The sequence below is a fragment of the Haliaeetus leucocephalus genome, unplaced genomic scaffold (assembly GCF_000737465.1).
Source record: "Haliaeetus leucocephalus isolate CR32 unplaced genomic scaffold, Haliaeetus_leucocephalus-4.0 Scaffold193, whole genome shotgun sequence".
NCBI classification, from domain to species: Eukaryota; Metazoa; Chordata; class Aves; order Accipitriformes; family Accipitridae; genus Haliaeetus; species Haliaeetus leucocephalus.
In genome coordinates this window covers 397588-412858 of record NW_010972629.1, presented here as the reverse complement: position 1 = coordinate 412858, position 15271 = coordinate 397588, and the positions used below count along the sequence as shown (strand labels likewise).

The 15271-nt window shown below is 54.8% G+C and overlaps 1 protein-coding gene across 1 annotated transcript; it reads left to right on the top strand.

The window, feature by feature from the left end:
• Nucleotides 1–7672: 7672 nt before the first annotated feature.
• TXNIP (thioredoxin interacting protein) lies at nucleotides 7673–11451 on the top strand. The gene is made up of 8 exons (XM_010565542.1): nucleotides 7673–8154; nucleotides 9195–9267; nucleotides 9374–9521; nucleotides 9866–9968; nucleotides 10140–10396; nucleotides 10504–10660; nucleotides 10832–10980; nucleotides 11127–11451. The coding sequence occupies exons 1-8, from the start codon at nucleotides 7905–7907 to the stop codon at nucleotides 11160–11162; spliced, it is 1173 nt and encodes a 390-aa protein (XP_010563844.1). The 5' UTR covers nucleotides 7673–7904; the 3' UTR covers nucleotides 11163–11451.
• Nucleotides 11452–15271: the final 3820 nt, after the last annotated feature.

Here is a 15271-nt window from a genome sequence, read left to right as displayed (position 1 = left end):
TTTTTCTCTTGCTCTTCTGCCAAGGGCACAAAGAGTAATTACGGAAACATTTCTTAGATATCTCAGCATATTTCCTCCTCCAACATGCACTCAAAGCACATGGTGACTAGCATGAGAGTTTCTCTGTTTCTTGTATGGTGCTCTCGCTAATCCCCGAACGTTTTGACATTAAAGGTGTCTATTTTTGAAGTCCTCATTTCCTGTCATCTGTCTCTTTATTTCTTTGGTCGGCAGCAGCAGGTGAAGATAATAATATCTCGCCTTCCACCCACTGCTCCTTTTACTCTGGAGCACTTTGTGGTCTATATATACATGCACTGAATGAGGAGGGGAAGCCAGCCTGCCTTGCTGCTCTGCTCCACCACTTTGTAGGAGACTGTAAGTCCCCCTCATAGCAATGTTCCCCATAGGGGTAAAATCCTCAGGAGCTCTGAAGAGGCTGCAGGGTTGATAGATGCTGGAGCTACTTAGAGAAACAGGAGTGACTTGATCTAGTAACAAAAGGTAGCCACTCCCAGGGTGTGAAACAGCAGCTCTTCAACAGCACGCAGCGATGCTATGCAACTGCCAGAAACAGCATCACAGTCAGATGTTATGATGCAGAATATAATTACCTGTTAGATTTTGGCCAATGGAGTCAATCAACAAGAATGGCATGGGGAAAAGGGGGCTTTCCTAAGGGAGAGATGAGGATCTCGCTGGCTGATGACCACTGCAGGTGAGCGGGGCCACACTCACCACCCAGACCCAGCCTCTTGGTATCTCCACAGTCATAAAAGGAGGACAGAAGAGTCCCCAGGATCCACCAGCAACATGAAGGTGGTTGGAGAGGTGATCCTGCGCGAGTCCTGGGCACATGGGTATGGCAGGGAAGTGGCACAGCAGAGCCTGGCCCACCACGTCTCTTGTAGCATCGTGCTAGCTCTGTCCTGACCGAGGAGCATGTCGAGTGCTAACCCAGAGCTTTGCAGGAAAGCTGTTATTCAGACTCACTCTTCCCAACCTGCTCACGAACGTCCCACCTGGGAAGGAGGCAATGAATTGGGCTCCAAGGGCTTTGCTCCCATTGAAAAGAAAAGCAGAGTTTCCTGGGTCCTGTGAAAGGTGGATTCAAGACCCCACACTCATCATTCACCTGACAAACCCCAAAGCCCATGAGAACCATAGAATATCTCAAGTTGGAAGGGACCCATAAGGACCATTGAGTCCAACTCCCCACAACTAAAACTAAACCATATGGCTAAAAGCATCATCCAGATGCTCCTTGAAGAGAGGACTTTGGCCAGTGCTCTCCGGAAAAGGTGAGCTGGACCATCCTGAGCAGCTCATGGAGGTCTGAAGCTCTAATTCTCGTTGGAGCAGGTATTGGGGAGTCACAGCACATCACAGCCAAGGCCTCCACCTCCCTTACACGCAATGCAGATGCTTAAACCTGAGCTGCAGCCTGGCTAGGGTCCAGCAACGCAGAAGGAACATGCACAGCGTTGAATGGGTTTGCGCCTGTTCTCCAAATTGTTCTGTAGTCTGCATCCTCAACGTAATGATTGCCGAGGAAGCGAGACCTTTCAAAGACGTGCTAAAGTCTGTAAGTAGAAAAGAGACCTTTCCACCCCTGACAGATTGCAGTCTGAAATGAAGAAGTGGAACGTAGGCGTGGATCCAAGCCCCACTGATGTCGACAAGAGTAATTCCATTGACGTCAGTAGACTTTGGATCGAGCCCTTAAATTCCCTAGCATATGTCGCCTGCTAAAAAAGACTCTGGCAACACTGCCCAGCATTTTCAAAAGCAAGCCCAGCTTGGGCCATTCTGCATCCAGATGCCCAACCTGGGCAACTGGAGCAAGGGAATTCCCAGTCTGGATCAGACCTGGGGTTTGCCTACCCTGGTAGGCGGTTGTCAACAGCAGCCAGCACTGGATCTCGCAGGAAGGTGTGAGAAGTCTGGGACAATCTGCTTCTCTTACATCCCGCCTCACTCTGATTTCTAGTAGTTAGAGAAATGCCAAGGCCTTGGGGCATGAGGTGTAGTAGCCAAACCTGAATCTTCATTAGCAGCTGCTTCTACATATCATAAACCGGCCTGATCATCAGAGGTGGCCAGGTTTGCCACCTCCCAGTGTAGCAGTGAGAGCACATAGCTGTGTAAGTTGGAGCTGCCAAGCCTCCAACCTGCAAACCAGAGCTCTCCAGATCAGAAGCACATCTTCAAAACAGCAGTGCTGGTTTAAAAGCCACCCAAACGTGTGTGTTTCCTGCTAAACTCCAGCATGTTTTGTTAGCAAGAAGTTAAGGCCAAGGCGAGAACTTCCTCCACAATGTTCAGGGTTAGATTCGGCTTCCTCATGTTCCTAATGGCCAACACCTTGAGCAGTGTCACCAGCAGAGAACAGGAACGGGGACAGCGGCTGAAATGGGCACATCTCGGTGTGGAATGCTTCCTCATGTTCCTCCCCATTTGGCATGAAAAATAATCTCAAATCACAGAAAAAAAATAAAAAAGATATAAGCTGCCACTTTGGGCAGCAGATGCACAGAAGCCAGATGTCTGGAGGTCCAACCTCCCCTTGCCCTCATGAAGTGGCAAACGCCACAGTGTTCAGCCTCTTACAGCCATTCCTCCTCCTTCTTGTAAACACACAAAGTAAAGATTAACGCTCGTTCTCACTTTTACAAATACACAAGCAGCATGCTCAAAACACGAGGAATTGGCTCATAGCAGCCAAATCTAAAAGCAGCTTCACTCTCCTCCTCTTAAACTTTGTACCTAGGACTGGGCAGGTGAAAAACACCAATTTCCTTAGTCTGTCGTGTCTGTGATCCAAATAACCGGCCCGCACGGGTGGAGGGAAGAAAATCACTCCTGTGCCATTCCTGGCAAGGCCTCTAGATGTCCACACAACCCAAAGTATGAGAAGGACTTCGGAGGAGTCAGCAGCTCCACAGCCCAGGGGATGTCCATTCTCACCCCAAACACCACGAAATGCTCCCCAAAAGGTTCCATCGTTTGGCCTTGCTGCTGTGAGATTGGTGAAAGAGGTCTAGGAGGGGATTGCCACCCCCCGTCCCCCAATTATAGCCACCCAACCTGGTTCTCTAAATTAGGGAGCTTGATGTTTGGGGTGAGCATGTCCAGTGAGGATTCCCTTCCTCCCAAGCATGCACACACAGGCTGGCAGCCTCAGAGTAGCTTTGGCTGCTGAAAAGTAAGAAAAGTTCCTTATTTCTTTGCTCTCTCCAGCATCTGCAGAACCTGCTGAGGCCTTTCAAAGGACAAACAGACAAACGAGAAATGGAAGCTCAGGAAATCAGGATACTTTTTCCTCCCTTCGTAACAACATATTTAAAACCCAACTGACACCAAAGGCAAAAAGGACCTAGCACACTGGTCTGGCAAAAAGATGAGCTGGATTTGTTCTTTTAGAAGAGGAAGGCTTGGCCAACGGAGCGGAGAGCAGCGGGTTTAACCAGCCCTGCTGTGCGCTGCGAGCCCGGGAGAGGTCACGCTCTCCCAGTCGGAGGAAAGAGCTGATGCAACTGAGTCTTCCTGCCCAGGCCAGATGATAGACACGGGACTTCCCAAACTCTGAATTCAAATTCCTCCTTGTTTATGGATGACTGAGCTCGGTCTCTTGTCACAGGGTGGTGACACTTAGCTCTGGCTTTCCCCTTCCTCTGTTGCAAAAACACAATCTGGCCAGAAAAGAAATTAAGAAATCCCACCACAGCAAAGAACCATCTGTCAGGGAGAGCTTTTGCATCGCACTCCGTGGCAGGAGCTGGAAACCTGGGGCTCTGGGGGAAAAGTCCTCACACCTGAGCCCTGAGAGGACTTCTCCCCATTCAGCAGGGATGGGTAAGGGGGAAAAGGGATCCTGCTCCGCGATATGTGTGCCACAAAGCATTTCAAAATGGTACGCAGTCTGCACAGCGCTAGGAAGCACAGCCAGTGGCAACACAAGCCACTGCTATGGACGAAAGCAGCAAAAAAAATGCTGATTTTGGAAACCCCTAATGGGGATCTGCCCTAAGAGTTTTCCAACCCGTTTCTGGTAGATCCCTCAAGAGCTGTCAAACAAACACCAGCCCTGTTCACCTCTATTCCAGCAAACCAGCAGTGCTGTGCCACCCCCGCCCCGCCTCAAGCCAGGCCCCACAAACCTTAACATCCTCACCAAAACTGCTGGTTTTATTTAGAAACTGAAACAGAGATGCTACCCTTGCTTCACTGTCTGCTTTCAAACCTAGAAATCTCAGGCGGCCCTTTTGCTGTTGAATGCCTGCCTTGGCCACAGACAAATGTGAGCAGTGAGAAGCTGAGCGTGGGACGAGCAGTGGCTTTCCAGGAGCCACTCAAGTCCCACGGTCCCTCGTTTTCCAGCTGCAGCGACACACCCCCGATGCAATCAGCGTGGGATTTATTTATTATGTTCCCTGTACATAAACAATCTCACCAAAGGAAATGCCTTTTCCGCCCTGGCTCCCGCTCTCGACCGCACAGCAGGCACACTCTGTCCCTTTGCTCAGGCCACTGTGAATCCTTTGGCGTCCCTCTCTTCCCCCCCTTCCCCACCTCGAATTTGCTGGAAGCAGCCATATATGGTGAAAAAAACAGAGAAAACAGCACCGAGAAGCTCCAGGGCTGCAGCCTCCAGCAGGCACCCACCAGCTCTCCAAGCAATTCAGCCGGTTGTCTGATGGAGGGGACAAAGGACAGCCTGCCATGAGAGGAGTGTGGCTTCTCCAGGCAACGATGGGTAGCAGCTCCCAATAATCTAGACCAGAAAAAAAAAAGGCTTTTATCAGCATCGGGCTTTTATTACAAGTGGGATTCAGATGGATGGTGGGAATAAGGGTGGCTTCCAGCAAGGCACAATGTGGCCAGCACAGAGCGCGGCACTGAAAGCTGTTGTACTGCCCAGTTTCTGCCTTACCCAATTCCTTCTCCATGACCCACGCAGCAGCCCCGGCTTTCAGTGAGTCACCTCAGGGCCTGGTTTCTCACTCAGCCCAACCCTGCTGCTTTTTGAACCGGGATATGCCCGGCATATAACATTAGTCATGCAGCTCTCCTTGCTCTCCTTGCCATCCCTCGCCCCTGGCCAGGCACACCGGGAGAGGACAAGGCTCTGGCCACTCTCCCCATCCAACCTCAGCAGCAGCTTTGCTCTCAGTTAAGGGTGGGGGGTCCTCCAAGCACCACAATCCCTGTGGGAAATAAGCAGAAAGGGGGGGTGAATGCCTTAAAATAATTGCTTAGTGGGAGCAAGGAAGCCCTCAAGAGCTTGTCTCTGCCCAGAAATCCAACCAGCTTCTCTTCTGGTGCCCTTGTTTTCTGAAGGAGACGTGACATTTTGAAGCTTTCATTTTTACAAGCTAAAATTCCTAAGCATTTCTGAAGCCCTTGCTTAATCGAGGGTGCTGCTTGCGTGGGAAACCTTGTGAACCATGTCTCAGCCCTGAGGAAATTACAGCAGCTCCCTCTTCTGCAGAAGGACAGGGGAGGCATTTCCAGGCAGATAGGGGTCAGGGGAGCAAAGGGCAAAAGCTGATTGACAGATAAAGAGAAATTTGGAGACGATTCAGGCTGTGGAACGTACCTTGGATGGTATCTCTGGCAAACTCTTTGGCTTAGAACTCATTTGTGCTTTGACATTGTTGGAATGTATTTTACTGTCCGAGAGCAAGAAGCCATGGGCTGCGAGAGCCAGGCTGGATACGTCTTCCTTGGAAAGATGGGCACCAAAGGAAACTGGAGAGGGAGAGTGTAAACACAGCGCCTAAGGGAATGCTGGGCACAGATCCAAGACAGGGTCTTTGGGATCAAATATCCCATAGCTGGCAAGGCTGGAAAGAGAGCTCTCCTCATTTTGCCAAATTAGAACAAATCCGCAATTCTTCACTAATCCGGCACCTTTTTTCCTAGCGTGCAGTGGGAGACAATGGGGTGAGCTTGCTGGGACCAGAAGCGGCAGGAAAAAGGTGCAGTTCCTCCATTACGTACTTAATTGTGAAATAATTCTCTCACAGTAAGGAAATTCGTCCTGCAGTTTGGCAGGCGAACAGTTTATGCCCTACAGTTTATCTGGCCGGTTTATCGGTTTATACTAACAGGTGTGAATTAACTCTGGGGGAAGGAGAGGATGGCAGAGAAAGAAAAGCACAGTGCGTGCCAGAAACGTATGGACAAACAAGCTCCAAAGGACAACGGAGACAACTGCTAACAAAACCATATCTCTTTTCCTTGTTTGGGGTGGGGAGGTCTTGGAAGCCCCCGTTTTCCATTCCTGCTTTGTTGGGTGGCTCCAAAAATATTGTTCTCCTGTTTCCTGCACTCCCTGTGTTTTCCTGAGCTGTAAAACCATTAACGGCTTTTAAAACCAAGGGCAAAATAAGCCCCTGCCTGTCAGGGAAGAATGTCTGCTCAGCAAAAATTATCTAGGAAGGAAAATTCGAGGGTTTCTCTGAGCCGAAAGCCTCCTCTGGGGGACAACACAACTCTCCCTGTTCCCCAAATCCCAGCTGGAAAACAGGGACAGAGGGCCTGCCTGGGCACAGTTTGTAGGAAGGATGTGGTTGTTTGCCTTCCCTTAGATCGAGGTAGACTTGTTGATGAAAAAAATCCCCCATTTTCTATGGTGAACAGCAAGAAACATCTAGATGTTGCGATCTTAAAAATAGACATTTGCCTCAGATTTTCTCATCAGCTACGTTCTGTGTTGTCGTCCCCCGTGCCCTCCCTCCCTCCCCCCTGGCTTCAAGACACTGTCTCGAAGGATCCCGAAGCACCGGGGTGCAGGAGGGGGGGGTCATGCTTCCCTTTTAGCGATATGATGGCATGTTGAGAGGGCTGTTTCTGGGAAGGATGCATGGGAAGGCTCCCCGAAACATGGCAGGCAGGGAGGGGGTGCCGGTGTCCCGTCAGGCAGCTGTGGAAAGCAGGCAAAGCTGGGGGAAATACCCCCCCATGACACCCCAGAAGGGTGGAGAGAAGCCCCCAAGGTCAGGCTTCAATCCCCTAACCCAAACCCATCCTTATTTACCTCAAATAATGGGGGGTGGGGGGGGGTGGGGTGTACCATAGAAGGGGGCTGAGGAAACACTTCAGGTACCAGCTGAGGGGAGGTCAGGGGGGGCTGTGGAAATGCCCCCAGGCTGCCCTGGGCGGAGGGGACTGAGGAAGGGGGAAGAAAGCCTCCAGAAGGGTGAGGGGAGCACCAGAAAGCCTATCAAGCCGCTCCCAGTTCACCCAGTACAGCAGGGCCCAGCCCAGCCCAGGAGGTCCCACACAAGGCACGGCACCCACCCTGAGGGGGACTCTCCCCCTCCTTCATGCCTGAGAACATTACATCCTGTTCTCCGCTCGCCGTTGGCCACCGCCGCCGCTCGTCCTCTCTCCCCATTGGCCTGCCGGGCCGTCACTCCGTTCCCCCCCTCCCCCCCTCCTCTCCCTTGAACACGCTCGCCTCTCCTTCACACGCTGTCCACGCTCCGCACCCGGTGTTCTGATTGGACGGCGGGGCTGTAAACAAGGTGGCGGCGGCCAATGGGGGCGCTGATCACGCGAGCAGCACGCCTGGCCACGCGCCCTCGGCGTGGCGCTCCTGGCATCAACAGGCGCGGGCGGGGGGAGGGCGGGGAGGCGGAGTCTATAAAAGGCGGCGGCCGGCGGGGGCCGCTCTCAAAGCGTTGAGGGCAGCGGCGGTGCGGTGCGTCCGTGTTGCGGAGCGGCCCCGCTTATTTCCCCCTTCCTTCCAAGCGCTAGGAGGCGAGGGCTTAGACTGCGCTTTTTGACTAAAATCGGCTTATTTCAGGGTTGTTTTTTCCTCTTCAGAGGGGGAAAAAACCCCGCGGTTCTTGCCCTCGCTGCTTTCTCAAGACCTTTCCCCCACACTCACCTCAGCCATGGTGATGTTCAAGAAGGTGAAGGCCTTCGTGATGGCCTTCAGCGAGCCCGAGAAGGTCTACTGCAGCGGGGAGAAAGTGGCTGGGCGCATCTTGGTGGAGGTGGCCGAGGTCACTCGCGTCAGTGCCGTCAGGGTGCTGGCCTGCGGGGTGGCCAAAGTCAACTGGGCCAAGGGCCCCCAGCAGTGCAAGCAGGAGATGGAGTACCTGCGCTTTGAGGATGTCCTCACGCTGGAGGAGCAGCCCACTGGTGAGGATTTGGGGCTGGGAGAAGGGAGTTGGGGGGCAAAAGGTGGTGGGGAGAAAAGGGCTAGAAAGCTGGCCATTGACTGGCAGCTTTTCTTGCTGGTTGCTCTCTGACAAGGCTGGAGCAAGTCTCCTGGTTGTGTCCCTTTGGGGTACGTCGAGCAGGCTAGTTCTGCAGCGAGGAGTCGTGGTGTTCCGCTGGTGTCGGGGATCGTCACAGAGACGGAAGTGGGATTGGATGTTGGCTGAGTCTTGGGGGGAATGAGCGAATCGATTGAAGCCTGTGAACAAGCAGAGGACAGCAGGGCTTGGCTAAAGTCAAGTTCAAAGTTTGAAAGGCGAGGGACGAGCTGCCTGATGGAGCGTACAGAAGCCGTTGGGTGTTGGTGTGGCTCACAGAACAGGCAGCGACGGTGTATGCCCGCAGGGAGCGAGTACTGGCATTGGCCTTGACTGGGTGTCAGGGCAGCAGGAGGTGCTGGTGCTGTGCCTGGGACGGGTGGTGGTCGGGGGATGGAAAGTGCAGATCTCACCTGAGACCAAGGGATCTCACCTGATCTTTTCTCCTGGGCATGGAGAACTCCCTTCAGCAGCCGCCTTGTTTGGCTGGCTCCAGGAAAGGCAAGAGAGAGGGACTTGGCAAAGTGTCCAGGGTGATAACCGGGGTGACATGAAGTCTTGGAGATAGAGAGGTGGGGAGAGAAGTGGGTACTGGATACTCCCACAGAGTGGAAGCAGGGTGTGGTGAGGAGAGGTAACAGGAACTGAAGTGCATCAGGGACACAGTGTTCTGGCTTTGCAGGAGGATGTTGAAAGAAGAAGTGAGATTAAATGAGCAGCGCTTCCCTGCTTCGAGAAGACGCGGGGTTCTTGGGCTGTTCTTGGGGGACAGGTGTAGGTGGCTCTTACCAAACAGCTAATGCGGCTCAAGCCCATGCAGCGCTTGGCTTCATCACCAGCTGTGTAAGCAGAACAGAGGATAATGTTTAAGAACAAACCCATGGAGCTTCAGCTAATGTTTCCCTTCCCCTTTTCCTTTCCCAGATGGGGACGGCTCTGTAATCCTGAGACCCGGGAACAAATACGAGTACAAATTCGGATTCGAGCTTCCCCAGGGGTAAGTACAAGACAAACGGTGCCTCTGAAAAGAAAAATGAAGATGGATCGCTACGGGAAGTTCTCCTCTTGCCTCAGATGTGTCTAACAACCGTCTCTTTCCACAGGCCTCTGGGTACCACCTTCAAGGGAAAGTATGGCTGCGTGGATTATTGGGTGAAGGCCTTCCTGGAGCGCCCGTCCTTTCCCACTCAGGAGATAAAGAAGTGCTTCGAGGTTATGGATCCTGTCGACGTGAACACCCCAGAATTGCTGGTAAGTGCTGCTTTACTCCAAGAGGCGTGGGTGTCAGCAGGTAGCTAGGAGGGAGAAAAGCCCTTGGATAGGGTCAGTCCGACCTGTGTCATTAAGACTCTCCTAATAGGTTTTATTGCTGAGCGTGGATTAAATATTTAGTTCTTAGCAAGTCCTAGTTACTTCTAGAAATCTACACCAAGGCAGATAAAGTGAGGCGCTTGTTCTGCTTTCACTTAGCTGCAAGACACTCGAACCTCATGGGGAACTTGAAGCTGTTGTTGGAAAAATAAGAGGAAGGAAGGGAGAGTGGGATGGGAACAGTGGGCAGGTCTCACCTAGGTAATAATCATGTTTCTCTGCAGTCTCCGGTTGCTGCCAAGAAGGAGAAGAAGGTGTCTTGTATGTTCATTCCTGATGGACGTGTGTCAGTCAGCGCTCAAATCGACAGGAAAGGATTTTGTGAAGGTAAGAGCCTGTCCTCCCCTCATAGATGAGGGGAGAAAGGGGGCGGGGGGTGGTGGGCCGAGCTGTACCTGAGCAGCGGGGGAGCATCGGGGATGTTAAACAGCTAAAAGAGGCATTCCACAAGGAAAAGGCTCCAACCTTCCTAAATGCCAAACACCATTCCCTCCTCAGGTGATGAGATCTGCATCAACGCCGACTTCGAGAACACTTGCTCCCGCATTGTGGTGCCCAAAGCAGCCATCATCGCCAAGCACACCTACCTGGCCAATGGGCAGACCAAGGTCTTCACCCAAAAACTCTCCTGTGTCCGAGGCAACCACATCATCTCGGGCATGTCCGAGTCCTGGCGGGGCAAGACCATCCGTGTCAAGAAGCTCAAACCATCTATCTTGGGCTGCAACATCCTGCGTGTGGAGTATTTCTTGCAGGTGAGTGGTTTGGATTGCTGTTACTCTTCCTTGCTTCACTAGCGGGATAAACTTCGTCCCCTCTTGGTTCCCAACATCCCTTAAAACTCTGGTTCTTGCCCTCGCAGATCTACGTCAGCGTCCCAGGCTCCAAGAAGATCATCTTGGAGCTGCCCCTCGTCATTGGCAGCCGCTCGGGCTTTGGTAGCCGCAGCTCCAGCATGGCTAGTCAGGCCAGCTCCGAAATGAGCTGGGTGGATTTGAACCTCCCTGATGCTCCAGAAGGTGAGGAGAATGCAGTTGACTGCGAGGGGGTCCTTGGTGGGCACCACTGTGACAGCCCCGCCCCCCCCCCTCAAGTTTAGGAGGGGCTAAAAGGGCGTTGTGGTGCGGTGGGATGTAGGGGGAGAACACAGGCGATCTCAGAATACTCACCTGTTCTTCCATCCCTTGCAGCACCCCCGTGCTACCTGGATATCGTTCCTGAAGACCACCGCCTGGAGAGCCCCACCACTCCGCTCCTGGATGATCCCGACAGCTTTGACAGCCCCATTTTCATGTACGCTCCGGAGTTCAAGTTCATGCCACCGCCCACCTACACAGAGGTGAGATGCCGTGCTGGCATGGTGGGGAGGATCTCTCCTGGGGGCCTGAACCCTGGGTGGGGGTGGCAGGATAGATGAGATGGCTCTGCAGAAACATTGGGGTGGGGTTTTTGGCTCGGGATTAAAATTGCTTCCCTCCTCCTCAGGTGGACCCCTGCATCGCGAACAACAATGTGCAGTGAGTGCCGAGTCAAAGGTTGTTAACTCTCCTGCTTTTTCTGGACTCGCAATCCGCTGTGGACACCTTGCAGCAGCACGGACCTCGGCTTGAAGAGCCCCACTGCAGGAGGAGCGGCCGCTCGCACGGCAGACGCGGCTCCCGGCGAGGCTCTGCTCGGCGAGTGTGGCCGAGGTGATGAAGTGTATGAGTCTTTGTGTCCCCTCGTGTGCCAGCTGTACCGAGAAACCCCGGTGTGGCTCAGGGGTGCTTTGGGACCTTGCTTACAGCCAAAGTCTTCCAAAAAAACCAAACCCAAACTACCAAGGTGCTTATGTGAAAATGGGCAGGAGAATCTTGAGGTGGAGCAGGGGAGGTGCAAAGGCCTCACACACCTCCCTCACAAACCCTTAGGAGAGGCAGATTCCAGCCTAAAAAGACTTAAAGACATTCGTGTCCAAAATTGCCATCATGATGCCTTCAATCCCCTATGCCGTCCCTGGGGACGGATGCGACCTGTTCATATGTGTTGGTTTTGTGTCCAAGAAGGCACCCGTGCGTGCAAAGACTGTAATGAAACTCATTTCTCTGATGGTGGGTGGGGTTGTTGCTAGTGAGCTCTAAATGCCTTCAATCTCTGAGCTACCCTGCCGCTGCTCGAGTGCTCCCTCACTCCGCATTCAGCCGTGCGCAGCAGCTCTGTCCAGCCTCTTTGGGAAAGCGCTGGTCCAGCTGGGAGAAGCTGACCTAGTGCGAGGAGCGCTGCTGCATGTCGTAGTCCAGCTCCTAGTCTGAGACACCCCGCTCCATGTTGGAGTCGGGTTTGTGTTCTGTGATTCTGTAACGTTGATTTTGGGTCTGTACTTTCCCAGCCTGCAGAAGCTGGTGTTCCCATGGGATGGGAGGAACGGCTTGACTGCACAGATTTCTGTCAGTAACCCCTGGTCGCTGCTTCCTGGTCCCGCTGGCCCCAGCAGGACTGCAGAAGCCGACGGGATCCCGTGGGACACAGGAGTGAGGGTTCCTCCTGTCCCAGCGGAATTCCTTCCCCTGTTCCTTCTCGGCTCTCAATACCCAAGCTGTCTCTGACCAAAAGCTTCAACAAACCCCAGCCTTGGGTGATGGCTGGGGGGAATGGGGCCCGATCCCAGCAGAACCGAACCCCATTCTAGATGGGGGCTGGCTCTTCCTGGTGCCTTGGGTTCACTTGGAAAGAGAGAATCTTCAATCCTGCTGGCTGCTTCTGTTAAAGATGCTGACAAACTCCTTTTGTACTGTTTTGTATTGGGATTTGGGGGAGAAGGAGGGGAAAAAGGGAAAAGTTTGTTTTGTACCGTTGATTCTTGACATGCCCCTGGGGGGTGTCGTCTTAATAAAGAGAGACCTGAGATGGTGGCTTAGCCTCTTGGATGGTGGCTGGTGGGGAAGGTGGGATGAGGTCCCCACAGCTGTGAGGTCACTTTGGGGGTGGTACTACCCTGGGGAGGGGATGGGTCTGCTTGTCCCCAAGGAGCTGGTGCTGGGGTGGGGGGGACACAAATGATGATGGTACACATCCACTGGACCCCTTCCCATCACAAAGCTGGGTGCTCTGGCAGCTGCATCCTTTGGATGCTGGCTCTCATTAATCTAGCAGCTGCTAATTGCCCTGCCACCTCCCTCCAGCTGCAGCGCAGACACCAGAGTGGGTGTTTTTTGGATGCTGGTCACCAAAATTTAAGCCGTGCTCCTGGGATGTGGCAATTACCACTCAGAGGAGGGGTTTTTTTCCCCCATGTTTTCAGACACAGCCAGCAAAACACCTGCAATCTGGGCTAGGCAGAGCTTCCCAAGTCTGTTTCTGTGGCATCACCAGGACCAGCCAAGGTGGGAGCAGACCTCACTGCCAACCCACATCCCGGCACTGTGCCGGGGTAGGCGCTGGCTCTCCAGGGCTCCCGATTGCTCCAGAGTGAGAAAACAAAATCCGGCAGGGGAGGAAATGCAGCACTTGGGGAGCAGGATCAGCACCCGAGAGGGGAAACTGAAGCACGCCAAGTAGGACCTCGGCACCTTCCTTGGCTTCCCATTGCCACCAGAGCTGTTGCGGCAATATCCCACCCTCTTCCAGCCCTATTTTGGGGGGATGTAGGTGAAAGTTAATGGCAAAGGGCCAGGGGGTTGATGCTACCTGCGTCCGCCAGCTGTATCGAGGAACAGGACCCTAGAGAGGAAAACAGCCCCGACCTTGGCCAAGAGCTCTGCTCCCTCACCCCTCGCCGACTTGGCAGCTGGCACTGTCACCCAGCCGCTCGCCCCTGGAGCCCCCAAGCAGCGATGGGGCTCCCAGTCCTCTCTGGCTGCACCCATGTGCAAATCCACTGTGCTTCAGTTTCCCCGTCCTGCCAGAGCCACCGATGCCTCGTCCAACCTCACCGGGAGCCCTTTACCCCCCCCCGCCTGGCCTTATCTCCCCGCTGCCGGCATGGCACGGCACCGGCTCGGCACGTAGAGAGGCCTTATCACCAGGAAGCCAGCGGCCCTGGCCATGGCAGGCCAGCGCAGTTTGTCCAGCCGCATGCCCCAGCCCGCACCTTTGGACCCAGCGAGCCCAACCCCGACTCCCCACAGGGTGAGCAGCGTCCCCATATGAGCCCTGCCACCGGTGACACCGGTGAAGGGACGCGATGCCGTGGCGGGTTTATCCCCACTCTCATCCATTTACTCCAACCACTACATTTCCCCCCGCCGCCACCCTTATCCCAGCTCTGTCCTGGGAAAGTCACCATGTCCCCAACCCAGCGCCGGCAACGTCCCCCATGACTACGCAAACACCACGGCTTGGCCCGGTGATCCTCGATCCCCCCCCTTGGCGCAGGCCACCCCAGATACTCCCATGGGTGCCAGGACCTCCCCCACACCCACATCCACAGGGGGGAACCCTCCAGGCACCCATTGCTCCAGTTCCCCCTCCATGCCTCAGTTTCCCTTCCCAGGGGCACGCGCCAAGGCGCGGGGGCCCAACCACCATCCCCGTGCCCAGCTGGCACCGTCCCCGGCGTGCCCGGGCTGCCGTCCAAGCGGGCGAAGGGTCAGCCCCACTCCAGGCCAAGTATGGGCAGAAAGAGCTGAGCTTGGGGGGGGCTACAGCCAGCCGTTGGGGGCTACGGCCAGCCAGTGGGGGACCTGGCGGGCAGCCCGGGGCCTGACTCTGCAAACACTCATCCCTCAGCAGCAGTGGGGTGAAGCCCCACCCCGTCTCACCCCAGCCCAGGTCCCAATTTGTCACTTGCCCACCCTACCTTGGGAGCAGCCGCCCCGGAGACCCTACAATAACATCCCCCCCCCCCAGAAAAAGGCCTGGGAGGGGACAGGACCCCCACCCCATCATCCCACCCCTGCACACCACATCCACCCCTCCACACCCCACTTTACAGCCTCAATTAAACAAATGAGTGCCATAAAACACCCCCTGCCCCCCCGATCAGCAGTCACAGCAGCGCGGACTTTGTGCTGGAGCGGCTTGGGAGCGTCCACGCCAGCCCAGCACCACGGGGCTGCGGCCTGACCCCCCCCTCAGCCTTCCCCCCCCGCGGGTATTTTCAGCCCGCTGCCTGTTTTCGCCTGGTTTCCTTCCTCCCTGCCCCGGGGGGCGGGGGGGGGGTGTTTGTTCCAGCAAGCTGGGGAAGCAGCAGCTGCAGCTAAATTGGGCCAAAAATGGTTTTCTGGGAAAAAAAAAAAAGGAGATTTAAGCTGCTGCCCCCACTCTTGACTTCCTGGGAGGGATGTGATGGTGTCTCTGCCCCCAGAGCCACCCCCGTATCTGGGTTCTGCTCCTCTGGTTCACCCATGTGTCCACCTGTCCTTGCATGAAGCCACCTGTCCATGTGTCTGTCCCTGCCCCCCCCCCCAGCAGGATCCAGCCCCGGGTGGGGTGGGACGGATGGGGGGGGACTGGGGGTGCTGCTACCACCCATGGCAGTGGGATCCCACCAGCCCCAGGGGGAAGCAGAAGGAGGAATGGAGGAGGTGAGAGTTGCAGGGTCCCAGCTGGGAGGCCAAGATAGTGGTCGACCCCGTGGAGTGGGGACCCTCCCAGTGCAATGCCTCCCCCCTCCCAGTGCCATGTCTGTGTCCCCCCCGCCTCAGTGCCAT

Coding starts and splice junctions, on each gene's coding strand:
- TXNIP (XM_010565542.1), top strand. CDS start 7,905: ATGGTGATGTTCAAGAAGGTGAAGGCCTTCGTGATGGCCTTCAGCGAG. Junction 9,268..9,373: donor GGATTCGAGCTTCCCCAGGG/GTAAGTACAAGA, acceptor CTCTTTCCACAG/GCCTCTGGGTACCACCTTCA. Junction 10,397..10,503: donor GTGTGGAGTATTTCTTGCAG/GTGAGTGGTTTG, acceptor TTGCCCTCGCAG/ATCTACGTCAGCGTCCCAGG.